Raw genomic sequence first — 27,526 nt, 5'->3', positions numbered from 1 at the left:
TTAACAGGTGTGCTAGAGTGATTACCGTCCTGCCCTGAGGATCTGACAGCTGTCCGTCACTGAGTGCGACATGTCAGACCGCCTCGGGGACCGCCCGAAACTGACGAGCTGCTTAAACCAACTCACTAGTGCTGTCTGTATCTTATTCTGTCCAAAAACACTGTTCTAAAAGCTCATCCTAACCAATGTCCAGCAATCCGTGACAGCTTACAGAGAATGGGTTTGTTGAGAATGGCATACTATCTAGTATGTGTGATGAAGGGAGTAAGGAGTGCGTAGAGTCAGTATTTATTTCTTTAAAAAAAAAAATCTTTGCATAAAATTGCATTAAATTAATTAAAAGTGACAATAAAGTCATTTATGATGTTACAATTTCCATTTCAAATAAATATGGTTATTTTGAAACAAGATATCAGTCGTGAACTGTAAACATCCCTTGATTGAATTTCATATTATTATTCTTAAAATCTGATTAAAAACACAAAATAACCATGTTTATTTCCAAGATTAGATAATTGGATGTCACTGCCTGAAATAAACTTGCATATTGAGATTGTGTGACAACCACACAGCAAATTACCATTCGTTTTATGTGCTGTTTGTAATGAATCGTTTGCATGCTAGTATTGCATTGAGAACACAGCCAGTGTGTTTGCATTCTGACCTGTTTCAGATCCTCATGTGTAGGTGTATCAGAGAAGCAGTAATGATGGAAAAGACCCATTTTCTGACTCAGGAGGCAGTTGACCACATGTGCGCGGGCGTTCTGCCAGTGCACCAGTCTGACCAGACCTTGATTCAGAGAGCCGCCCAGATCCACCGACCAGTTATACGCGTACAGAGTCACCTGTGAACACAAACACATAGAGATATAGAGCCCTATTTTAACGATCTGAAACGCAAGTATCAAACGCGAAACGCAAGTAACTTTGTGGGCGGATCTCAGGCGCTGTTGCTATTATACCGGACGGATAAATGAGATCTAAAATGGGTTGGTCTGAAGTAGCTACATCACTCATAGGTGTGGTTTGGGCGTAACGTGAAATAAACCAATCAGAGCGTCATCTCATATTCCCTTTAAGAGCAGGCGCGCTTGTTCCATGGCGGATTGCTATTATAATGGCGGATTTGCCAGGCGCACACCAGGAGCGGTTCACAGCCGAGGAGAGCAACGTTCTCGTCAAGGCCGTAAAAGACAGAGAAGTGACACTGTATGGGGATGGGAGAAATCCACCCAGATTAGCTTCGGTTAAACAGGCGTATAATAATTTTGGTAAATGTGTAAGCTAGATTTATGCTTATTTTTTCACATCTTCATGGACACAATGATTTCCCTCGTGTGGAATATTTTTCCTTGTAATTATGTATGGTTTGCAAAAATGTGAACTGCTGCATCTGTGTGTAGATGAGAGAAGCAAAGTGTATGCGCTTGTGCACACGCTACATTATGGTCAAGCATGCGCCCTTAAAATAGCATCTGAACTCGCCACTGACTTTAAACTAGTTTTTCCTGGTCAGTGGCGGAATTGTTTTCTGAAACTGCAAAATAGCATCAGGGAACGCCCCCGGGAGCGCAAATTCATTCCCTAATTTACCGACGTGCGTCTGTGGAGGGAAAAGTCTGCTGTGCGTCGGGTGCAAAATAGGAATGATACATGCGTCGGTGTACAAAGTCAATTGCGCTGGGTGCAAGATAGGGCTCATAATATGGAACAGAAAGACCAGACCTCACAAATCCTGCATGACATGACAAAATCACAGTTGATTATAACATATTTAATTGTTGATATGCAGCTATGTGGAGGAGCATTTTGGACAAATAATATTTCACTGTGGGCAGCAAAATCCTGTTGCTTGTCAAAGCTGGTTTAGACAAAAAACATTAATGCAAGAGAGAGTTTTTATTGTGTGTTGCTCACGCATGTCACGGCTGGTTACATTCAACAGAACTGACCTTCTTATTGACAATGTGTATGTACAGGAAGCGCTGGCGTGGAGCCACGCCCCTCACAGCCTGTCCCGGGCTCAGCCAATCACTGTGCTCCAAGGACTCGAACCGCTGCAGACCCTTATGAGCTTTAATAAAAGACAGAATTATGTGAGGTGGTGTTATTTGGGTGAAGAAAATGATGTAGAGAATAGACAAAGAGCAAGAAATTAAGATCTGATCATAATGTCAATTCTGAATCTATTCAGTTTACCTCTGAATAACAGCTATGGGATTATTTTAGGGATCAATACATAAAAAAAAAGAATACAAAAAAAAGGTTTTATAGCCTTGAGACATGACATTTATATCATCTATAGAGTGTGCTTGAGGAGAAAGGCAACGCAGAACTCACTCTTGAGTATGACATTCTCTGCTTAATTAATCTCTAATATATTTTAAATACCAACATCAGAACACAAACTCATCTAGAAGTAAAAAATCTTCAGGTTTCAATGGTACAGTACAAGCAGGGATAAAAATACATGCATAAATGAGTGAACCTTCAATTAGGAGCACTTTAAACTACTTTCTTTAAATATGCGTAGTTTATTTCAAAACATTTATAGTCCTGGAATAAAGATCTGTTAAACTATAAAGATTTTGGCATTAAGTGTGATGGGTAATTGGGATGGATGGATTTTTTTAATGATTTTGGTTAAAAGTAAATTTCTCAAATGTTGAACCAGATTTCTCTGATTTCACAGAACTTTCAAAAATTCATTATTGTGGGAAGTATGGTGATTCTTTGAAAACACATTCATACCAAAATAATTAATGTGATTTTTTTTTTGCCTTGTAAAGTTCTTAAAAATGAGAAAAATGATCTTTCCAGGAAAGAAAAGTCCTATTTGAAGAATCACTCAAATATCCAGTCCCTGTCAGAGTGTGTCTGGGGTGTAATGGAGTGATTTGGAGGAAGGGCCCCTGTCGCAGTGAGGGCCACTAGGGGCCCCATAAGGGGCCAAACTTACGTGTGCACCTATTTAGTACTGGACTGTTCTCTTCATCTGAACTGTCTTCTGTGGGCAAACAGAGATGAGCACAAACAGCTTTGCAAAACGAGACAACTCTATGTTAATGAGGCATTAACACACACATACATACATACATACATGCACACACACTCGCATATATACGCACACACACGCACGCACAAAGCTCTGCAAGAGACAACATAAGCGAAAGATCTATGAATCTATGATAACAGAAAAGCAAGAAAAATAGTTATCATTCATTAAACACTCGTAGGCTAAAAGAGATGTAAGAGATGAATACACCCAGCAATACTAAAAATAAAATCATAAAAGAAAAAAGAAAACATTTATTTGCAAGATCAGCTGAACACAAGATAAAAACACCAAGCGCAGCGATGTAGTAACGTGATGCATCTGAGCCCATGGTGAGAAAGCGGTTAAACTATAAAGAACTAGTGAAGTTAATAACTTGAGAAACTTCAGCTTTGGACACATGGTTTAATGTTGTCACAGAGAGAGCGGTTAGAAGCCAGGGGAACTGTTGACCACAGAATTCAGTAATGACCTTACATTGCCTCGAGCCAGTTAAACTTCAGCCAAATTAACGGCGTATGATCTTAAAAGTTTCAGTATCATGAAGCCTGAATGTCACAGAGAAATGTCTCGGTCATATATTACCCCAAAATCAAAAAAATAAATCTTGCTCAAAGACAATGAAGCCTATTTTAGGGCCATTAAAACTTTTTTACATTGTGACAAAATGTCATGACAATTAAGCAAATTACCCCCTGTACTGAGCATTCTCACTAATGTAAATAATTACATATAATTACATGTAAATAATCTCAATAATTAAATATTATTTGAATTGTAAAGCATAGCTGAAAAGTAGATTTGTAGGCATACTGAAAATCGAATATAAATCATTTCAGGACTAAATTTTACATATTTGTAGTATTTATTTTTAAATGACAACATTATTAATTCATTTCTGGTAATACTGCAATTATATACATTTATATTAAACATTATTATTTATTTACTTGTGTCCTTATTTCTGTATTTTCCTGTCACATATGATACTATAGGTTTCTTTTTCTTTCTAGAAACTATTTCCTGATTATTTTTTCTTTTAATTTTGGGGAGGAATATGACCTGATTAGAAGATAATTTTCATGAGATTCAGCTGAATATATAATGCATTACAAAGGTTAATCGTATGCATTGTAATGTATTCCCAACGCCTTATAAATCACCTTGTAATCATTTATATGTTCTCATGAATAAGTGCAACCACAGTTGTATTGGCACTTGTTAATGTTATATTGGCACTTGTTAATGTTGTTTTTTTACTAAATGTATTGTAACTGTGATTATATAATAAGCCTATTCATGAAAATAAAACAAATTGCAATGTGTTGGACAGTTTCCTCCAATTCAAGTTCAACCTGTGTGTTAAATAATCTCAAAAGAGAGTGTGACCAAAAGCCCTATTCGGACAGGACTAGAGAAATTAGAGAATTAGAGAAATTCGTGTTTCACCTATGTGCGTTTATTATATACACTCGAGACGTTTACTTATAATAAACTAAATTTATATCAATAAATAATAAAGCACAAATAGATATAAGTCATACGTGATGCACGCAAGCACACAAACTCCTTAATAAACACGGAAATGTTAGTCCTGTCCGAATCGGTACATGTAATCACAGACGTCAAGTGATAAGAACTGTGACTCAAACGTCGTTTAGAAAAATAGTCCCGTCCGAATACGGCTTAAGATGACATGATAATTGCTGACTGAACATAGGAGGTACCTTGTTCTGTACTGCAATGCCATTGGCTGAAGTTGCGACCAATGAGAATGAAGCTCCTGGAGGTGGTAGGTGGTTGGCTGATGTGCTGGATGACTGACAGGGGGACATAGATGTCTCCCTGAGGACAGCTGCCGACACACACATGAAACAGTTCATCGGTTTTAAGCATAAACTGAATCGACGGAAACATCTGACGGCACACTGCACAACTATGCACCAAATGCAGAAGCAACTAATCACATCATCTGAAACACATCTGGACAGTTCGGATGAATGCTTCGACCAGGTCAGGAACGCACCTGGTTCTTTCGAACACTTTGACTATGGTGTCACTGGCCAGTGAGCTGACAAGATTGACAATTTCTGAGAGGATGGAAGGCAGGAGGAAATGATGCGAGACTTCAGTTGAACAGTGCTGGATGGACGGACAGCCTGCAAGACAACAAGAGAAAATAATTCTTTAATCAGGGAACGTTTTCTGTCTGCCAGGATGATATGAAGAAAGAAATGTTCTGATTATTCTAAACAATCTTTTTAGGTTTTGAATAGATTGGTCAGGCATCCAATAGCCACATAGAGGCTATGTAGCGGGATGGCTCGTGACTCGCTTGCACTCGGTCGTCATATCATTAACAAAACAATAGACTGGCGATCTTATCTTGACTTTACTTTTATTTTTAGCTTGACATATGCAGACATGATTCAACCAACGCAATATGGTCAACAGAAAGTTGGCTCCCGCAACTCGCCCCTTCCAAACACAGCTCAAACAATCCGCCAAAGGGAAATAATAAAGAAAACGGAAGTGATCACCTGTGCCCACGTGACAGTGAATAACCAATAATAAATGTAAAATAATGAATGCTCCTACATAGATTATAAATCACGTTAAAGGGATGGTTCACCCTAAAAGAAAAAGAAAATCATAATTTACTTTGTGTTGTTCTAATGTGGTAAGCCGTTCTTTCTTTTACGGACCACAAAAGGAGAATAAAAAAAAAAGAAATCCCGTTCGCACTAGTCCACATAATGGCAGTGAACAGAAACCAGCATCAAGTTTATAAGTTAAAAACTTTCTTATCTTCTTAAATTAACATTTCCTAAGTTAGTAAGAGTGTTGACGGGTGAAATTGGTCTTGTTGAACTTTCACTTTATAATAAATGAATAGAAAAAGTTAAAATTGGGGAAATTCTAATTTGTGGTTTTTCATAAGACCTTCAATTATAAATTGTGAATATAAATGACAAATGAAACGGTATACAAAAAATAATAATTATTATTATAATATCAAAGAATTGCTGTTCTCAATACTGCTAGCTAATATGTTATTATTTGGTTGTAATGGAAATACAAAGTGTATATATGCACATTAACCTGCCCGTGTTTCACCCATATATGAAATCTCATTTAAGTTTCAACTAGTCAAAGGTGCACCTTCATGAAGAATGGCCAAGTTTATTACAGTCATAAATAGAAAAGTATTACACGGATGTGGGAACTCACCCAGTTTGTTCATGAAGGTGACCCAGGGCAGGTACGTGGTCTGGTAGACGGTTTGAAGAGTGCCGGTATCACCTTCCTCCAGCTGGACTGCATGTCTCCTACAACACAAAGACATCCAGACACGTCTATAGGCCTATACGGATGATAATTGCTTTTGTTAGAGGTCATTTCAGCATTTACGTCTCTCAAGTTACTGCCATCTGAATCAGAAATGCCAGTATTCTCCCAACACCCATGACCAAAAATTATCTATTGTATTCCATCCAAATTGGCATCTCAGAAATTGCCAAGAAGAAACTGCCAAAAATCATTTTGGAAATCTGATTATTCTGATTTTGCACAGTAATAAAAATTGGGTATTTGGCACAATGGAGGTGTTTCAGAGAACATATGAGACCCGTGCTGTCAAAATAAGTGGCAATGAGCAAATTAAAAAAAAAAAAAAGTTACATTCTCTATTAAAATACACAACATTATGTATGATTTGCTGGAATCAGACAAAAATAACTGAGCTACACCTGCTTGAAGTTGATAGAGTCAGTTTTTAAGCCAATTTTAAGAAAAATCAAGTTTTCTAAAGGTCTAAATCACCAAGCAACCATACCTTAAAATCCCCAGTAATAACACCAAATTTGGCACACACCAAGTCAAAACCAAATATCTATAGGAAAAATATATATTCAACTTTTTTTTCCCCACGATACCACAATTGTTTGATTAACATTTATTTATTTATTTTAACCTTTTATTTAACAGACAGCTCATTCATTAAGACCTACTGTACCGCACATATGTGATATAATATTACATATCAGATAATTTCCCCAACAGTTAACCTAACGTTTATGTAAGACATAACAGATAATGTTTGCGTGAATACTCGCCAAGACAGATATTTTTAAATACTGTAATTCTGTGTATACAGTATGTGTATATCGGGATCGCACGCTGTCGAAGGCCTCTTTGTGCTCACGCATCAGATCTGACAGTCCACGCAAGTAAGATCGTTTTGTTTACATCAGCATGAGTTTGAAAATCACATTTCATTGGTTCACAGAATTCGCTATGAATTTTCACAACGTTGGAATACTGCGCTTTAAAACAATACCGAACTTGTGCTGAGGGGAAACGCGAGAAGCGAGCAGAGATAAAACAGCATTTTTCATGGACAGAGGAAAGGTACTGCTCTCAGAAAAAAAGAAAGAAAAAAAAGATACTTTTAGATGTTTAATTGCTATTTGGAGCATTTGGATCGCTAGACGAGGGCTTAAGGAACTAATTTTTGTGAAAAACTCAAAAATCAACCAATATTTAAATTTTTTGAATTTATCCCGTGCGCATTCTGACTCCTTTTGCAGCACAGGCCAATTTTATTTATTTTTTAGCTTTATATCAATTAACAAAAACTTTTTTACTAGTTTCAGTTTTAAATGGCACACTGGGTCTGTGTTCTTTGTCTTACCATCTGAACATGAAGCTTGTGCAGATGTCATTTGAACAAACATAACCCCAGGAAACAAAATGTATTTTGTACCTCTGGGCTTGCTCTTGTTCGACTGCCATGGCTTTCTCATGGTTCCACTGCTGTTTGACACTCTCCGTCTTGTGTCTCCGTCTGCCCATGCGACTGTCCTCGGCACGCTCCGGTATGATGTCATCCGTTGTCTTTGGACTGCCAAGTTCACAAGTTTCTGGTTTACTCTACGGACACACACACACACACACACACACACACACACACACACAGACATCATAAGACAGATAACTGGCACCAGTCCAATCATTTCTCTAGCATTTATGCTTCATTGCACATCATGCTGACCATCAATGCAATTTTGAAGGCGTTGACAGTCGTAATTAATGAGAGCAATTTGCTGTTAATGAAGACAGCACATGCTGAGTGAGCACACGCACCAACATTTCCCAGAAGCTGCGGCGGGTGCTTTTGCCCGTGGGCGTGGTGGACTCGGGTGTGCTGGCTCCGGTGTTCGGGGTGGAGCTGGGGGCAGATATTAGGGTGATGGGAGAGGGGCTGGTTCTGAGCCCGTGGGCTCCACTGGGCCGCCGATGACTCTCCTTCACCTCTTTACTGTCGCACTGCAGAAGACTCAAGGGAACTACAGTGACAAAACACTACGGATCAGCAAAACCAGGACAAGTTCACCAATATACGCTACAGTTCAAAAGTTTGGGGTCAGTACGATTTTTTGGTAACACTTTATTTTACAATGTCTTTGTTACATATGTTACATGTAGTTACTATAGTAACAACTATAAATTATGCATAATTACATGCAACTAAACCTAAACCAAACCCTAATCCTAACCATGTAAGTACATGTAGTTACTTATCACTCAATGTATAATTACAGTGTAACAAAGACAACTTAAAATAAAGTGTAACCGATTTTTTCAGGGTTTCTGCAGGTTTCAGGAAGTCAAATTTAAGACCTTTTTAAGACATTTTAAGACCATAAAGATTGAAATTTAAGACCTACACGACGCATTATCCAAGTTAGATAGATAGTTACCTCGGGATCATTAGAGTATCTATCTTTCTATCTTTCTATCTATCTAGGATTATCTGATGTGTGTGTGTGTGTGTGTGTGAGAGAGGGAGAGGTAGATTTTTTTTTTTTATAGAAAATTTTACTTTTGCATATTATACTGTAAAAACACAATTATTGTTGATTTTAGTTGATCATAGTTGATCATAACTAGAGAGGAAATGATGAGATGTTTAAAGTGACCAAAATGATCACGGTTATCACAGAATCCTGTTCAAAAAGTACTAATACTACAGAATGAAGTCAATTCAACAAGTTTTATGTCGAAAAACAGCAAATAACAAATTGATTAGCATCAATATGCACTTTTTGTTTACGTGAACATTAAAATACCATTAAAAGTGATGGCCAGATTTTAAAAGAGTGTCTTGCAACATGTTATCTACTAACATGTACAAGTTCAAATAAAGTTTTGACAAAAAAGGTTTTATACAAAGATAAACCTCATATTTCAGCCTTTAAATAATTTTTTTTATAAAAAGAATGAGTCAAAAAAGATAAATTACTGACATTTATACATTAGCTTATATTTATTAGTAGTGTTTGGGTGCACCCCCATCCTTCATGTTGACTGAGCTTTCAATGTTGTTCTGGAAAGGGGTGATTGGTTGGTTCCTGTCACATGACCTGCGGTGCGTTTGCAGCATTCTGAAAAGTTTAGATTTTTTTCATCTTGTTGCGTCTGCTAAAAAAATTACCGCGTCGCTTCAATTATGAGCGCGCTTGCCGCACGCCTACATTTGAACAAACTTGAGCTCGCAAAAGACGCGATATGTGAACGGCCTCTGGCGAGCTAGCTCATATCAAGCCACGAGCTACTGGAGCACGCGAGCGGCGTGTTGGAGACTCCTGCTAGGGCTCCGCTTTGTAGGCTACAACTCGATACTTTTTTGCTACTTTGTAATAACTTTCTGCGGCCAGCGTTTCTGAAAATGAACGAGGGTAAACACTATTTAAGACCTGACTAAATGAAATTTAAGACCTAGGATGAAAATCTGGCTGTTTTTAAGACTTTTTAAGGCCTTAAATTTAAAGTTCAGAATTTTAGACTTTTTAAGACTTTTTAAGACCCCGCGGAAACCCTGTTTTTGCATTTATTTGATCAAAAATACAGTAAAAACAGTTAAATATTATTACCATTTAAAATAATTGTTTTATAAAATATCATTTATTCCTGTGATTGAAGCTGAATTTTCAGCATCATTACTCCAGTCTTCAGTGTCACAGAAATCTTTCTAATATGCTGATTTGAAACATTTCTTATTACCAGTGTTGAAAACAGTTTTGCTGCTTCATTTTTTTTTCTTTTTTTTTCAGGATTCTTCAAGAAATGCATTAATTTGAATCTTTTGTAAAATGTTTTTATTGTCACTTTTGATCAAATTAATTAATCCTAGCTGAATAAAAGTATTAATTTCTTTCTTTTTTTTATCGTACTGACATTCTTTTGAATGGTAGTGTATTGAGCAAAAATAAATAAAAATTAAACTGTCAAATAAAAATAAAGAAAATAAGAACAAATAATCAAACTAAAAGCATCAGCACAAATAAATACAATAGAGCAAAGAGACAAATAAAATAAACAGTGTTTTTCAGTTTTTTCAGGTAGGTCTAACAATAGTTTTCAGATACAGAAATTGAATTGAAAAGAGATCAAATGTTAAACAACATTGCATATAATCTTCACTGTATAAATTAAATAAAGATTAATCACTATTAAAGTTACAAAAGCTATTCAGTCAAGAGCAGTGAGTGATTTCCTTGTCTTTTTTGGTTTGAATAACATTAAGAAATATTAGGCTTCTGTCACTTTAAGACTAATGCACAGATCCAGCACTATGATACTGATACACTTGTCAGTGTCTTTATAAAATGTTTACGTTCACTTAAGACATATCCTACTATGTTTGGATGTATAGGATGTAGGATACTCGCCATGACGGGCATGTTGAAAATTTTTTTGTCCATTCAAGCGCAAGAATTGAAAGAGAGCTCAATATTTGCGCGCTCCTGTGTGTGCGCGCTTCGGATGAGTGCACACACAAATCTTCTCACAGATCGCGACTCCAAAATGACAAAAAAGCACATTAAAAGTAGTCCATGCAGCATATCACATGGGCACCAGCTCCTCACCTGTGCTTTCATCCCGCTGGGCGGCAGCAGGCAGACAGAATGTGTCCAGGCACAGCGGGTTGGGCAGCACGCGCATCTCCATGATGACGTCACCGAGGGCATGGCGTAGGGCGGCCCTCAGCCTGTCCGTCAGCTGCAGCGGGCTGACATTACCCTGCTCCCACACGTCAAAGCGCACACGCACAGCTGCTCCTGCGCACAGGACACACACACACACACACACACATCATCACACATGCATTTAAAGTCAGTATGAAACGGAAGTTGCGCTAGACTTTTCTTCCCTACTGTGACGAACAGGGCTTGACATTAAAGGGTTAGTTCACCCAAAAATTAAAATTCTGTCAGTAATTACTCTCCCTCATGTTGCTCCAACCCCGTAAGACTTTCGTTCATCTTCGGAACACAAATTAAGATATTTTTGATGAAATCTGAGAGCTGTCTCACTCCTCCATAGGCTTCTAGGTAATCGATATCTGCCGGCCCAGAAAAGTTAGTAAAGACATCGTTAAAATAATCCAAGAGACTACAGTGGCTTAACCTTAAGTTCATCAAGCGACGAGAATAATTTTATGCGCAAAACCCCCCAAAAATAACGACTTTATTCAACTATTGATTTTCTTCTGTGTTTCTCTGAGTGAGTTCACGTAGTGTAACAGCGCAGCGCTTCTGGGTTGTACGTCAGAACGTAGGCTCACTGGTCTACGGCTGACGCTGGTCATGTGTGTGATGCTGGCCAATAGTGAGCCTACATTCTGACATACAACCCAGAAGTGCTGCGCTGTTACACTACGTGAACTCACTCAGAGAAACACAGAAGAAAAGGAATAGTTGAATAAAGTCGTTATTTTTGCGCACAAAAAGTATTCTCGTCGCTTGATAAACTTAAGGTTGAGCCACTGTAGTCTCTTGGACTATTTTAACGATGTCTTTACTAACTTTTCTGGGCCGGCAGATATCGATTACCTTGAAGCCTATGGAGGAGTGAGACAGCTCTCAGATTTCATCAAAACTTTCACAAAACTTAATTTGTGTTCTGAAGATGAACGAAAGTCTTACGGGGTTGGAACAACATGAAGGTGAGTAATTACTGACAGAATTTACATTTTTGGGTGAACTAACCCTTTAACTTTTACCTTTAACATGGATCCATTATACTGTTCCACATGAGTTTTCTTTCTCAACTCACTTGAAACATAACTGACTGTGTTTACGTGAATACTCGCCAATTTTGACATTATTTTGCGTGTATTTGAGTTTTTATGAGCAATAAGCAGCAAAAAAGAACTCTAAGCACTGAGCGGCGGCTTTATGTGTGCGCACTTCGGGTGTGTGAGCACAAAATCTGCGGGAATGAGTAAAATTATGCGCAATATGTGCAATCCCACACCAAAATTCAAGCCCTGTAACAGCAACAATATTCATCCGGAGCAAATAAAACGAGTGAGTGAGAAGAGGCAGGTTTGTGTGTAACTGTGAGAAAGCGCAGCTGGTATCGTGTATCTACAGACCTTATTCAGAGCAGCGCCATGACCGGTATGAAAGCGAGGTTGTGAGGGATAGTCTTGCCTTGTTTTCAATGGCATCCGCTGTAAAAAGCTGTATAAAGCTCCTCGATTACTTACAATTTTCCACAGCTTATATTGTCGGGAGTTTTTCTTGCCAACTGAAATTTCTTGGAAAGATATTTTTTCCAGTGTTTCATGAGCAGAACAATCCAAAAACACATTAAATAACAGTACAGCCCATTAAAGAGATGCCTCCCTCACAGCCTCGCTTTCATTCCCATTCAAAATCAAAGATGGCGCTGCTGTGAATAAGGTCTATTCTGCGGTAAATGAGTATTGGAAGCATTTCATATATTTTAGTATCAATAGGTATCGAAAAATCTATATTTCTGACAACACAACATTGCACTTAGTTTATTACTTCCGATGCCTTTTTAGAAGACTACAACTGAAAAATATATATATTATATATAAAATTCAACCCGCCAAAGTGGCTAGTAGTGATGACTGCGTTCAGCGCCACCGCTGAAATACATCCGCATTTGGCGAGTGTTAACGACGTCAAGGGAATTGATTGGACGGTTGTGGTTTTCTATTGGCTGATCTCATGTGAGTGACAGGTTGCCCCGCCCTCGTCATCAGAGAAGAGAAGAGATGCTGCAAGAGGGAGGGGAAGTTATTCTGATTCAAGATTATGAGGGCACATGAACTACTGTTTGTTTGCAAAAGCTTCCCAACCTGAGCTCTGGCTGAGAGAGTCCACCTTAACAACCGTCGTCAGGGCCTCAAACTGGTCTGGCTGGAGGGAGATGGTGGAAACGTCCGCTCTAAGAGCCGGTCCGCTGGCGTCCTGAGCGGGAACCTGCAGCGCGCAGCCTTTAGCGTCCACGAATGACAGCGCGATGCAGGCGATACCTGGGGAGCGCAGCAAGTGGACACGGTTAGAGGAGAAAGTGATGGAGGCGAGAGAGAGAACTAAAGAGAACAGATGCAAAAAATGATGCATGAAAGCAATAAATTCAGCTAGTGCTGAAAGACAAACGGGGGTTTGCTATAGAGACGCATGCTGATGTGTTTGTGTCTCTTCAAAACAAAGCCACTTTCTGTGCTCAAGGGGATGATTTTTATTAAAAGTTATTTTCTTCTTTTTGTTATATGAAGGTCACATGAAATCTGTCTTGAAACTTTCTAACAGACCCTCGTCATTTATTATGCTTCTTTTTCAAATGCCTTTTATGCACAGATCTGATGACCCTCGACAGACACAGCCTTTCAATATTAAAATATGAAAAAGCATCATGAAACTATGATGATGTTAACAAAAAGTGAAATAAACAAAACATTTCAATATTTATTTGAAAATAAATTTTTTTGTATGTATTTCAAAAATTATGCAACTTTGTTTTAATAATGTTTGTTTTTCAAAAGTTGTGCAGTTATATAGCTCTTGTGAACAGCATGTTTTAAATGGGTGTAAATTTCCATTCAAGCTTTAACTTAGTCTGAAAATATAATTTAATAGTAGAGATGAAGTCTCTTGTCTCTTGCCCAAGCAACTGTACCAACATGCTTTAAATGCACTTCCATTGTGCCAGTGCCAAAACACTCCAGCCCGAAGTGCCTTAATGACTACCGCCCTGTAGCACTCACACCCATCGTAATGAAGTGCTTTGAGCGGCTGGTCCTGGCACACCTAAAAGACTCTCTACCATCCACATTGGACTCACACCAGTTTGCCTACCGTAGCAATAGGAGCACAGAGGATGCAGTCTCCATGGCACTGCACTCTGTGCTCACACATCTGGACAATAAGAACACTTATGCACGCATGCTGTTTGTTGACTTCAGCTCAGCATTCAACACTGTCATCCCAACTAAGTTAATAGCCAAACTTGGAGACCTGGGCTTCAACACCTCCATGTGCAACTGGATTTTGGACTTCTTGACCAACAGACCCCAGAATGTTCGATCAGGCTCCAACTGCTCCACATCCATCACACTCAACACTGGTGTACCACAGGGCTGTGTGCTAAGCCCGTTCCTCTACTCCCTCTTCACCTCCGACTGCAAGCCTGTGTACGGATCTAATTCCATCGTCAAGTTTGCGGACGACACTACGGTGATTGGTCTCATCAGCAACAACGATGAGACTGCCTATAGGGAGGAGATCAAGCACCTGGCCACATGGTGCACCGAAAATAACCAGCTCCTCAACACCACCAAAACGAAGGAGCTCATCGTGGACTTCAGGAAAGTGTCAAGAGGCACACACGACACCATCTACATCAATGGAATGGCTGTTGAGCGTGTCTCCAGTTTCAAGTTCCTGGGGACCCACATCTCGGCGGACATGACCTGGACAACCAACACCTCCAGCCTGGTCAAGAAGGCTCACCAGCGCCTCTTCTTCCTGAGGACACTGAGGAAGAATCAGCTTTCCTCCACTATCCTGGTGAACTTCTATCGCTGTGCAATAGAAAGCATCCTGACCAACTGTGCTACAGTGTGGTATGGGAGCTGTTCTGTTGCAGAGCGCAAGGCACTGCAGCGGGTGGTGAAAACCGCCCAGCGCATCACTGGGACTCCACTACCTGCCATCGAGCACATCCAGAGGAAACGCTGTCTGCATCGAGCTCGCAGCATCCTTAAGGACTCCTCTCACCCAGCCCACAGACTGTTTTCTCTCCTGCCTTCCGGCAGGCGTTTCAGGTGCCTCCGGACCAGGACCAGCAGACTAAAGAACAGTTTTTTCCCCAGAGCTGTCTCTTTATTAAACTCTAACCCTCATTGATCCCACTCCCCTTATATACTGATTGACTCTCCTCTCCCTCCTCACACCTGCCTCCATTTTGTTATTTGCAATACTATAATGTTAATTTGCACTGCTGACTGTTATTACAGTAACAACTGTTTACATATGCATCTTACACTACTACCTTGACTGGAATATGCTCATTTGCACTGCCGACTGTTTATTTACAGTACCGACTGTTATATATACATTGCAATATCGTACCTTAACTGTAATATGCAATTACTTTCCACTGCACTCACTCGGATAGCTTCTGTCCAAACTTTATTTGCACTACTTTAAATCCATTGTTATACTGCTCATTAGCCTAACTTATACATATATCTATTTGTAAAATTCTGTTTATAGTAATATCCATCTGTATATTATGCTCACATTCTGTTATAGTAACAGCCATCTGTATATATATTCATAGTACATATCTATCTGTAAAATTATGTTTATAGTAACAGCCATCTGTATATTATATTCAGTACATATCTATCTGTAAACATTCTGTTTATAGTAATAGCCATCTGTATATTATTATATTCAGTACATATCTAGCTGTAAATTCTGTTCACAGTAAGAGTTATCTGTATATTATATTCATAGGACAATCTATCTGTAAATTTTTGTTTATAATAGTATTCAACTCTATATTTATTCAGTACATATCCATGTTCTGCACTTATGGAACCACTGTATATCCTGCACTTGCTGCTATTGCACTTCTGGTTAGACCTAAACTGCATTTCGTTGCCTTGTACCTGTACTTGTGTAATGACAATAAAGTTGAATCTAATCTAATCTAATCTAAAGATGCACGGATACCAAATTTCTCGGCCAATACTTATAGCCAATTATTCAGAATGATATATGCCGATAGTTTTAATTTCTTAAAGAAGAAAAAAAAGTACACAGTGTTAGACTAAACTGGGAAGCGTCACAGCACTTGCATATTTGCTAGTTTGATTGCTTCTATTGCTCTCCTCATTTGTAAGTCGCTTTAAATGATTAAATGTAAAAAAATCTGTCCCAACTAATGGTGTAAACTATATCGGGAACCCTCTCATTCGGTACATTACTACAATATTAGAGGTTAAAACTAACAACAGAGCCCAAACTATTATATTCAACTGCATTTATATATTTACTTGTATTAAAGAGGAAGAAAAGACTGTTGCCACTTGAACAGAGGCGCTACAGCGATCTGTCACGTCACATTTAAGACCATCAAAACGCCATTTATTGTTTGAATATCGTAAAAAAAATGGACATAGTTTGAAAGCTGAGACTTTGTTGCTTCTCAGAAGTAAAAAAGCACGAAGCTCTTTGCGATTATTGGATGGGGGAACACTACACTACAAATAATGTTTGGTGTACTGAAAAAGCACAGACCTGGCAACCCTGGCTTGAACTACGGGACGAGACATAGGATCAAATAGAGCCTGCTTTAACGTCGCTATTTTTCAACCGTTAATTAGGGCCCGAGCACCGATGGTGTGAGGACCCTCTTGGAATTGCTCTGTTTATGTGTTATTGTAGCCATAAATTCAACACAACACACATTTTCTTCACACACAGTATAAGTTGCAGTCTGACATCTTTTTCCAACCCATTTTGATTGACAGGATATAATCAGCGCTGATCATCGGCTGTTTTAAACAATCAGACAATTGGCCGATACATCGATGATGCATTTTATTTTGGGTCCATAAAATGCTTGCTATGAAATTAGCTGGTCAGCTAGTCTGACATTTTCTTCTAAAACTGCTTAAAACCGTTTCCACAACTGTCATTTTCACCACAAAACACTATAACAAAACAGTGTTGTTTTTGTTGACTAAAACTAAAAGTATTCAAAAATAGTTTTCAGCAATAGAAAATGTCGAAATAAAATTTGATAAAATTATCAGATGAAAAATTAGTCTTGCTGAAATAAGTATATTTAAGTTGAAGAGGCAAAATTACTAAAATTAAAGTAGAAATAGAAATATTTAAGAAAACAAAAAGGAAAAAGCTCATAACAAAATTACAACAAAAGTGCCAATGTTGCTTAAAAGTGTATAAAGTTTTAAGAGAGTTTATTTTCTAAAAGTCCACAAGGATGAAAGTGCCCACAGTTGAGGAAACACCCATATGTACCCTTAAATTATATAAACACAACTATATTTCAGAAAAACAATGCCTCTACTGGAGTACAAACTCTCATAAATCCTTTAAATGGGTTTTTCTGCTGTTGTATTGACTCGGTTGTGCTGTTTACAGCGTGAAGCCGCGGCTCTGATAAGCGCAGAAAGAAAGAGATTTCCATCATTAGATTCTCAGAGATCGATGGCGCCTTCGCTCCAGTGGTTGTGGCTATAAGAAAGCCTCGCAAACAGAGCGGCGGTCGCATTAAAAGGCATTAGCAGCAAACAGTGGAGCGCGCGCAGGGATTTATCCAGCTGCTTGTATTAGCGTATGCCGTTAGCGGTTTAAAGCATGATCGATGTGTAAGTGTGTGTGTGCCAGATATCAGATGCTAATGCGTTGCACACAAAATCACCTGAGATAAATCACCCCTGTGCAAAGTGTGCATGCATTCTGCACAAGTGCGGCCTGGATGCATGTGTGAAAGGTTGCATTTGGTCTGAAACACACAATATACTCGAGTACATAAATGCTTCCATCGCAGCAAGCTCAATTTCCTGCATCATCGCGTTTCTGAAATGTGTCACATTCACAATGCAATGCAATGCAAGTTCGTGTTGCTTTCAGAGCAGTGCCAATCAATGAGTAGCTTCTCTTTGCCCTCTCATCTAAAACTCCATTAGCTGTGATCTTTTAAGGGCACTTGATGAGGTGTGATGTAGTGTGGCGTGACCCCTGCGCTCCAGTGACACTACATGAAGACAGAGAAGGGCCGTTCAATCTCTGCTGGACTCTCTGAAGCCCTAGAGCCCATCACGGAAGTCACTTTCTGATCTATAACGACAGCGGCAGAGAGTGTGAATGAGACGATTTTGGACTCGGAAGCCGAACACACAGAAAATCTGTACAGTACAAAGTGAAAATACTGTAAACTGCATTACACAATGAGACATTTTCATATACAATGAAAGAATAAATGCAGCAATACTTGCAAAATTTGAGGGTTGTTTCGAAAAATACCTTAAATTTATGACGAAAACACAAACAGTCTTTGTGTGATGCATCACTTAAGATTATACAGCAGCACTATAAGTTCACCTTACAGTTTTATACATTAACATTAGTTAAAGATAACATGAACTAACATTTCTTAACTAGTTTCTATGTTAAATTATACATACTACTAAACCATTTTAATATTATAAGTTCAAAGGTTTGCGGTCAGTATGATGATGATTAAATTTATTTAATTTAATTTTTTATTTAAATAAATTAATAAAGGAAGCATTAAATTAAACAAAAGTGACAGTAACGACATTTATAATGTTACAAAAGATTTCTATCTCAAATAAATGCTGTTCTTTTGAACTGTCTATTCATCAACAACATTTTATTAAAAATGTACTTAAAAATATAGTAAAACAGTAATATTGTGAAACATAATTACATTTTTAATCAAATAAATGCAGCCTTAGTGAGTCCAAGAGACTTTCAGAAACATTTTTTTTTTAAATTGCACTGACCCAAAACGTTTGTCAACATTATTAAATGCATTTTGAACTAGCATGGAAAATAATTAGCAGTATAGTTACAAAAAACTACTAAGATTAATGCTGTAAAATGCTCTTTGTAAGTTGCATAAAAAAAATCATCATGTATATCACGGCTGTGTTACACTATTATGCAAAGGTGCGCTATTATATAACTCAAATAATCCAACTCATAATAAATATTAAAACTAACAATCAATATTAGTGTACGTGCTGGAGACATAATTTGATTATGAAAAGCATGAGGACCCCAGTTGTTTAGTGCTCTTCTGTATTATTCATTTAGATTTGTAATAAATCAGTGTAACATTCATCAGTGAGCCGGATCTGCTTCAGGAAAAGCTCATCTCTACATCAACACTGTCGAACACTAGGGCTGGACGATACACCCTTCTCCCGATTCGATACTATCACGATACTCGGGTGCCGATATGATATGTATTGCAATTTTATATTGCAATATATTGCCATTTTTTTAACACTAGACCATCGGGAAAAGTTAAATCATACACTTATACAGACTGTCTATGATGTATAAGATGAGTCATATTTACAAAAACAAATCATCACATCTTTCTGACTTTTATTTCAGAAGCATCATACACTACTACAGTCTCTTTAATAAATGATTCAATAACAAAAACATTGTTTAACAGTCACTTGTCGCCACTTAGTGGTGAAACCATGTAATCGATAAATGCGTTATTTTAAAGGGATGATTGAATATGATTTAACTTTTCTAACTTCACACACACACACTCTGGGGACATCAGAGACTTATTTTACGTCTTGTGAAAAGAGCATTATATCACCCCGTTAAGCACCAAGTTTCTATCAAAAGCTGATTTTGATCGCAATCGTAGACGTCAGTGTTCATATTTGAACTTTCAAACTTTTATCCAAGTACTTCTATGATAATTTTGTTGCTAAGAATGTTGCGATATGATTTCGTCAAGTTTAATAGACTGACGAATTGAAAGATCGCGTGTGTGTTTGAATGGAGATCAGTCTTTTAAAGATGAATGGTGCAGCTCTACTGTCTTATCTCTCTCTCAGCATATGAGCAGCGCGAGGGCTTTTCAGTGCGTTCAGTCTCACGTCTCTTCCACGCGTCCACTTGTGATATTACGACACTCAACACTCATAGATAACGACACATTTCATCCTCTGTTGGAACGAAAGTGGCTAACTTCTGTCAACCTCGTCTACAAGCCAGGCACGGCGTTACGGGTGGGCCTGACGGGCCTAGGACCACCCACTTTTCAACAGGCCCACCCAAAACTTTTCTTCAAAAATAAAATAAACGTTTCATATATTTTAACTTTGTCAAGAATAATAAAAAAAAGAAATCTGCAAATAAGCTCATAATTTGTGCTAAAATAGTCTAAATGTTTAGTTTTCAAAGTTTCATAGCTTAAGACGTTTATTTAATCAAGCTCTAATTACGGCTCGTTGTGGATCCTATGGGGCGAGGTGACGTCACCTAGCACCAGTCGAGTTTTCAAAACAATTTTAAAAAGCTGGTTATGTCTATTTTGATGTTTCTGTGCAAGTTCAGCAGACGGTGAGGTTCGGGATCAGGGGCCTCATTTATAACCGTTGCGTACGCACAAAACAGGCCCTGAAAGAAGCGTACGCCACTTCTGACGCATAAGTTGTGATTTATAAAAACAAACTTGATGGGAAAATTTGCGCACCTGCAAACTCTGGTGACCCATGCGTATGAACGTTTTGGAGATGGAGCAGTTTGGCGTCACCGATGGTGAGCTGGAGTTAAATGTCTTTTTGGTCACTTTTAGACAGAAAATCTAAAGACATATACAGAAAGATAATACAAAATATAATTTCACTCACCATGCCCGTCACTTCTTAAATGTCCGCGCCAGCGAGCGCGTTGGGCCGTTTAGTGAAACTGACGCAAATAACAGTTTAAATAAAACAATGATTTAAACTATGTTTTACTTCTGATATAAACATTTAGATTAAATATGCCATTCAAATTAATGGAGTTTAACACTTAAACATGAAATTATTACTGAGAAGTTACAAAAATTTTTTTATATTCAGTCAATAGAAATATTTGTTGTGGATGCGATGCTTTTGAACACTTTTGTGTTTAACCACAGAGATAATTGCTTATCATGATAATACCAGATTGTCTGAGAAAATAGTTTCGTGCAAATAATGCCCAAGGCCTATCTGTTTCCATTAAAAATATAAATCAATTAAAAATACAATTCTGCCAGTGGAAAAGATTGAGAAAAACTTTCTCTGAAATGTATTTTATACACTATTTGATTTATAAATTCAAAAACAAGGCAAGGCTAGGCAACTACATGATTTTTAATAATGTAATCTGTCTTGTACCGTTAAACGTTATCACGTGGATGAATAATCATATGCAAATGATATGCAGATGAGGATCTGCATAGTAAAACTAGGCGTCTTAAGCTCCATATATGGTTATTTCGGGGTGGAGACGCATGTGTGCACAATCTTCCGCTGACTGGGATTTACAAAGTGAATTCTGCGCAGGTTCTGGCGTACGAACGGGTTTATAAGTCTGAATATTTTTTTGCGTACGCCTTTTTTGGCTTTCGGGCGCACGTACACTTTTAGTAAGGATCCTACGCACAGTTTTATAAATGAGACCCCAGATGTAGCTGTTAATCTTCGTGGATGACCGTGGATTGGCGGTAACCTATTGTATTAGTTATTATCTCGTAGTAGCCTATAGGCTATATTTTAATGCATCTTCTCCGTATAATAAGCCAAGCTCAGTCTGTTGTTAATGAAATCGAAAGAAATGAATGTTGTATGAAATCGTCAAACAGGTCTATTGCCAGTTATGACCGGATCTGATTGAAACTGTCGGGCAGTGTTGTGGATCTGTATTGTTGAAAACTTAAAACAATTAAACAGAATTGTGAAATATTCGGCTTCATGTTACACGAGCAGAACTAAACTATCTTTTGGGGAAATATTAGATTCCTGACCACTTTTACAGTCCACAGGTCTATAGAGAGATGCGCTAAATCGTGATGCGTAATGGAGATTCCAAGGCGCTCTTCTTTGGTCAGAACCAAGGAGAGCGATCGCGGAGAAGTCCGTCTTATGCACCGGAACTTTTTTAAACGCAACAAAATATTTAAAGTGCATCAAGCTATTAAAATCTCTATTACGTATATTAGTATATTAGTCAGGCATTTTTATTAGGTTAACAGGGATTTGATAACGTTTTTAATTTAAAGGTGAACTAAGTAACTTTTTTTACCTTAACTGAACAGCTTCGGAGTCATTGGAATGGTTATATTACTTATTTCGGGTTGAATGGTGGTCGTTTCGCACCCCTCTGGTGCCCGTGAGCGGAAAATGCGCACTTGCAACTTTGAGCCGGCGGGCCGCCGGCCGCCGCGGCAGGAAGTATCGCGTGATATCAGGTCTCGCGATGTAAACAACTGCTTTACGGCCAAAAGAAATCTGCTAAAATGCCGTCATTATTGCGCTCCCTCACGCTGTTCGAACCCGAATGAAGAACATGTTTTAAAGAATGTCCCATCTGCTTTGATGTCGTTGATCTGCTAGCCTCTGGTGTCCGAGAATCGCCAACGAGTTTTTACAACAGTGTTGTCAAATATCTATACCGAAGCTGCGGGGGGAGCTCTAGAGAGAAACCTGCGAGCAAAAAGGGAGAATACAGCGAAGAAATCCCGAAACTACTGAGCCCTGCTTTAAGGCCCACCCACAATTGGTCTGGCCCATCCAAAACTGGAACAAAAATAAAGCAATTGAATCTGAATTAATATCGATTCTGGAATAAAAAAAAAAGATTTTAGAAATGAATCGTGGTAGCTATGTGAATCGATTTCTTTCTCCCAGCCCTGTCAAACACATGAACGCACTGAAGCTAGAGGCCCATTCTTGTTTTCCCCCTCAGATTTCATCTACATTTACATCAGTGTTTGAAAATGATCGTGTTCGTGATGGAGTCAGTCAGCGGGTGAATGTTAACAGCCCTGTCTGTGTGCGACAGCTACGGTCTTTGTGGCTTCATGGAACAATGAACCAATGAGCTCCATTCACACAGAGAAACTTACAAGCCCTATTGTCTGCAGCTTAAGTGTTGTTTGATACTTCCTAACTAAGCAAACACAAAAGGCACATATTGCAATCGGGGATCGTTTGCACAATGCTCTTTTTCTCAGTGAACTTCACACTGACTGACTGCAAACATTTGTTTTAATATGCGCCAGAAGCATTCAACATTTCCTAGCATTAGCAAGGTGTTTTGAGTTGGTAATTGGGCAGCAGGCTTAGAGGAACAGTTCACCCAATGTAAAAATAAACATACATTTAAAAGTTATTTTCTCTTATATGCATCTGCAACGGTGCAAGACAATCTGTAATAAAAAAAATAAAAATAAAAGTCCAGTTTCCCATTTTTCAAACATGAACATGAAGGAAAATTAGATTTTCAGCAAATAACCGATTCAAATTCCATCAGTTCCTCATATAAAGTTATGCAATGGCTTCAAAAGATTTGGAATATAGTGCACAGGTCAAATGGACAACTTCTATGATGCTTTTTTATCATTTTTAAGCTCTATAGCTCTATAGAGACTATGTTAAACTTTTCCTTCTGTGTTCCACAGACTAAACAAAAGCTATGTTTCCATCCAAAGCTGCAATTTTACATGTGTGCAAAATTGGAACATCGTATCAAACATTTGAAAAAATAAAGCACAGCTTCCATCCAGTGGGAACGAAATTGCCACTTCATGAAAACTGCCGTATGCCGTTTTTTTGTTAATGTCTAGCGTTTTTGTATGTTATATCCCAAAATGGGTATAAAAATAGGTGGATGGAAACATAGCTACAGTGAGATCAGAACGACATGAGGGAGAGTAAAATTTCATTTTTGGGTGAACTACCCCTTTAAGCTGTGATCATGTGACCATGCAGTACCACACGCAGCCAGTGGGGGCGCCACAGGGCACACAGCAGAACAGTGGAGTGGGTGGAGGGTCTTATACCTTGAAACTGAGAGGTTGGGAAGAGATTCTGAACAAGGTCCGACATTGTACCTGAGGCACAACAGACACCCAACAGGACAGAAACAATGAATGGGACAAATCAACATTGATGATCAACCAATAAGCAGTGTTGGGGAGTTAAGAGTAGCTGCACCACCTTAAAGTTGCGGTGTGCGAATGATTCCTGTGTCACTCGCAGCACTAAACTCTTTGAAGTAGCATTGAGAAGCACAGTGGCAGAATTTTTTACAATTTTTAAGCAATTAAAGTCATCAATTAATGTTGCTCGCAAAAGTCCGTTGTGTAAAATTCATGGGGTTCACGTAAAACGCAGCTAAAAACCTCTCTGGTTTGAAGATCTTAATCTAAAGATTTCAGATTAGATTTAAAATGACACATTATTTGTAAAGGCCTTTCAATGTGACACAAATGTAACTTTATCAGTTGTATTGTGAGTATATTGGTGTTCAAGTTCTGAATCAGCTACTGTAATCGGCATCTTAATTGTTTTCGTAACAGATGAATACTGATTTAAAATAAATTAAAGCTGCTTGGCAAGCTACAACTTCAGAAAACTACTGAGAGAGATGAAGAGAAACAGGAAGATGAACATAGAGGTAAAATTCAAATGCAAATTTCAATTAAATTGCCTGTATTAACATCAGTGTTGTTATTGTTTTGTTTTTTAAATAAAATATGAAAATTAGTTGATAAACCTACTTAAAGTAACAAACATTAAAAATGTTCCCTTGGCAAGTAAATTAAATAAAACTACTAAAAGTACTAAAACCAAAATAATATTGGTATTATAATATATATATATATATATTTATTTTTTTTTAAATCGAAATAAAATTATGAAAGCACAGAAAATTACTAAAATATAATAATAATAATAATAATAAAAAAAATTATATATATATATATATATATATATATATATATATATATATATATATATATATATATATAGCTATATATATATATATATTGCTATTATATTTTAGTAATTTTCAAAACATACATATGTATGTATGTATGTATATGTATATGTATATGTATATGTATATACATACATATACACAATAAGATAATATAAAATACAAATAAAAACATGAAATATATCAATAATGCTAAAATAACACTGATTAATGTACTTGCGTAGGATATGTTTTGAGTCATACCAGGACATGTAATGGCTTGTGGGAAATTCAAACCCATTTCGTATCCACACTGCACTGGTCAGGCTGACAATAGTGAACATCTCAGTGAAGTCCTGCCTTTAAAAACCCCACAAGTAGACACTTTCAGGAGCCACAAAGCCCTTTATTTACATTCTGATTAAGTGCAGGAGCTGTAATGGTGGAAGAGCATCCAGTAATGGCTCTTTTAATAGCGGGTGCATTAGGAGATCTTCAGGAGCAGCTCTTCCAGGTATTTGGACTGTCAATTCATTAGTGTTGGGGAAAGAAGAGGAGAGGAACCCTGTGGCTCCAGTCCGAAGCTGCTCCCACTTCTGCTGTCTCCTCCTGACAATTATCTCTCTGCAGTTTGGGATCAAGTCATATTAGGACCCTAAGAGGCTTGTTAAAGACCCTTCACGTTAATGAGACGGACCTGGAGCCTCCCCTCCGCTGCTGTTAAAGCACTCACAAACTTTCCACTTTCCACCAAAGGACTGTTAAAAACACCCCGCTTGGAGGACCTAAAGGGGTCGGATGCAGATTTCAGAGCAGATTTAAAATGAAATGTTATCTCTAAAGGCCACATTTTTTAAACTGCACTGTAATTTTCCACTTAAAGAAGTTCAACACCTAAATTGCTGTCAGTTAAAGGATAACTGTCGCCAAAATGCAACCTAGGGTCTTTTTGTTAATCTACCCGAGTCAAACTTTCGTGTAAAGGCATAATTATAATGGAAACGCCACTTCTAAGTTTGACCGTATTTTCATTTTCGGTCAAATTGCCTTTTGAATGGGAGTGCTTGGGGCACGACTATGATAGCATCAAAATCACTATTTTTAAAACACTATAAGAAGGCTCGACACAACATGAAGTATCACCAGGGGCTCTACACATGAACTCCAGCATTGAGAACATTGTTTGTGTACACAGAGTTTACTAAAAAGAAAGATTTTGAACAACTCACTGTAACTGTGTCCGCCGGCATTTTGACAGTCAAAAATAGTCGATCTATTAGTACCTATACTAATACTAAGACCTATTAGTGTACACTTAGATCCAGGAACACTGAATTTGTTTGAGCGATGAATTAAAATCATGAATAAGACGGTAAAAGCGATGTGTGTGTGTGTGGCTGGAGGAGCTCAGTCACACCACACAGGTGTAAACACAGAAACGTGCTCGCTTTTTAATAAGGCTGAAACGAAACAACACTGACCAGTCAGCAAATCTAGCGAGGTGGAGAGAAACTGTGCCAGCAAACACTGATGGAAGGAATAAAACTCACGAAATTTTGGCAAGATAAACAGGCAAAGTGTGTGTTATTCAGGACCTCAGAAATAAGATTTAGGAGGCGCTAAAGGAGTCACAGCGAGATACAAATCAAAGCACAGAAAAACGAGACGCGGATGGTGTTTGCTAGCTGGGTCGGGGGAATGTAAGTGTCTTTACCTTTGCCTCCGGTTCCTTGGCCTCCAGGTTTATTGTAGAGGTAGATGTCATGATCCGGCAGCTCGCTGCTCAAATGGAAGTAATGCTGAGAGAGAAAACAGAGAGAAACAAAGAAAACAGATTTATGGAGACTGATCATCTAAAAAGAATGGTTACACTTTACAATAATGGTCCATTAGTTAACGTTAATTAATGCATTTACCTGACATTTACTAACAATGAGCAATTCATTTGTTACAGTATTTATTCATCTTTGGTAACGTTAGCTCAGGTCCATTGATTAATATTAACAGATATACTTTTCGATTTCAATAATGTAAATGTTGAAATTAGCATTAAGATTAATAAATGCTTTAGAAGTATTTTGTATTGTTAATTCATGGTAACTAATAAATTAACTAATGTTAATAAATGGAATCTTATTGTAAAGTGCAGCCCAAAAAAATGTATGCATATTTTATTTATTTATTTTTAATGTCTTCATAATGATACCAATTTGAAGTTGCACAATATTATTGTTAATCATATCGGTACTGGCCTAATTATTGATTTTTCATTATTAAAGGTTTGATTAGGTACTGATATTGGTAAAAAATAGTCATTATTCATTTGTTACAGTATTTATTCATATTTGGTAGCGTTAGCTCAGGTTCATTAATTAATATTAACAGATATACTTTTCGATTTCAATAATGTAAATGCTGAAATTAGCATTAATATTAAATAAATGATTTAGAAATATTTTTCATTGTTAATTCATTGTTAATAACGAATTTTAACAAATAGAATCTTAAAGTAAAGTGCAACCAAATAATGATGTATGCATATTTTATTTATTTATTTTTATATCTTCATAATGATTCTCATTTGAAGTTGCACAATATTA

The 27,526-nt window shown here is 37.7% G+C and overlaps 1 protein-coding gene across 18 annotated transcripts in view; it reads right to left on the bottom strand.

Annotated features, from left to right (window-relative positions):
* Nucleotides 1–27,526, bottom strand: part of szt2 (SZT2 subunit of KICSTOR complex) — a 115,090-nt gene that overhangs the window by 33,863 nt on the left and 53,701 nt on the right. For 10 of the 18 annotated variants that reach the window (XM_084425166.1, XM_084425182.1, XM_084425176.1 and 7 more), the window contains exons 49-60: nucleotides 26,641–26,725; nucleotides 24,007–24,057; nucleotides 13,235–13,411; nucleotides 10,989–11,180; nucleotides 8,203–8,405; nucleotides 7,823–7,989; nucleotides 6,289–6,386; nucleotides 5,084–5,216; nucleotides 4,785–4,912; nucleotides 2,962–3,009; nucleotides 1,955–2,076; nucleotides 665–847 (exon numbers count right to left, since the gene is read on the bottom strand). In XM_084425166.1, the coding sequence (XP_084281292.1) occupies nucleotides 665–847; nucleotides 1,955–2,076; nucleotides 2,962–3,009; nucleotides 4,785–4,912; nucleotides 5,084–5,216; nucleotides 6,289–6,386; nucleotides 7,823–7,989; nucleotides 8,203–8,405; nucleotides 10,989–11,180; nucleotides 13,235–13,411; nucleotides 24,007–24,057; nucleotides 26,641–26,725 (1,587 nt within the window). The remainder of the gene's footprint in view (nucleotides 1–664; nucleotides 848–1,954; nucleotides 2,077–2,961; nucleotides 3,010–4,784; nucleotides 4,913–5,083; nucleotides 5,217–6,288; nucleotides 6,387–7,822; nucleotides 7,990–8,202; nucleotides 8,406–10,988; nucleotides 11,181–13,234; nucleotides 13,412–24,006; nucleotides 24,058–26,640; nucleotides 26,726–27,526) is intronic. The other 8 variants (XM_084425180.1, XM_084425174.1, XM_084425172.1 and 5 more) reach the window with 3 other exon arrangements.

The sequence above is a fragment of the Rutilus rutilus genome, assembly GCF_951802725.1.
Source record: "Rutilus rutilus genome assembly, chromosome: 12".
Classification (NCBI taxonomy): Eukaryota; Metazoa; Chordata; class Actinopteri; order Cypriniformes; family Leuciscidae; genus Rutilus; species Rutilus rutilus.
Note: the sequence above shows the minus strand (reverse complement) of the source record. Positions and strands in the feature narration are given on the sequence as shown.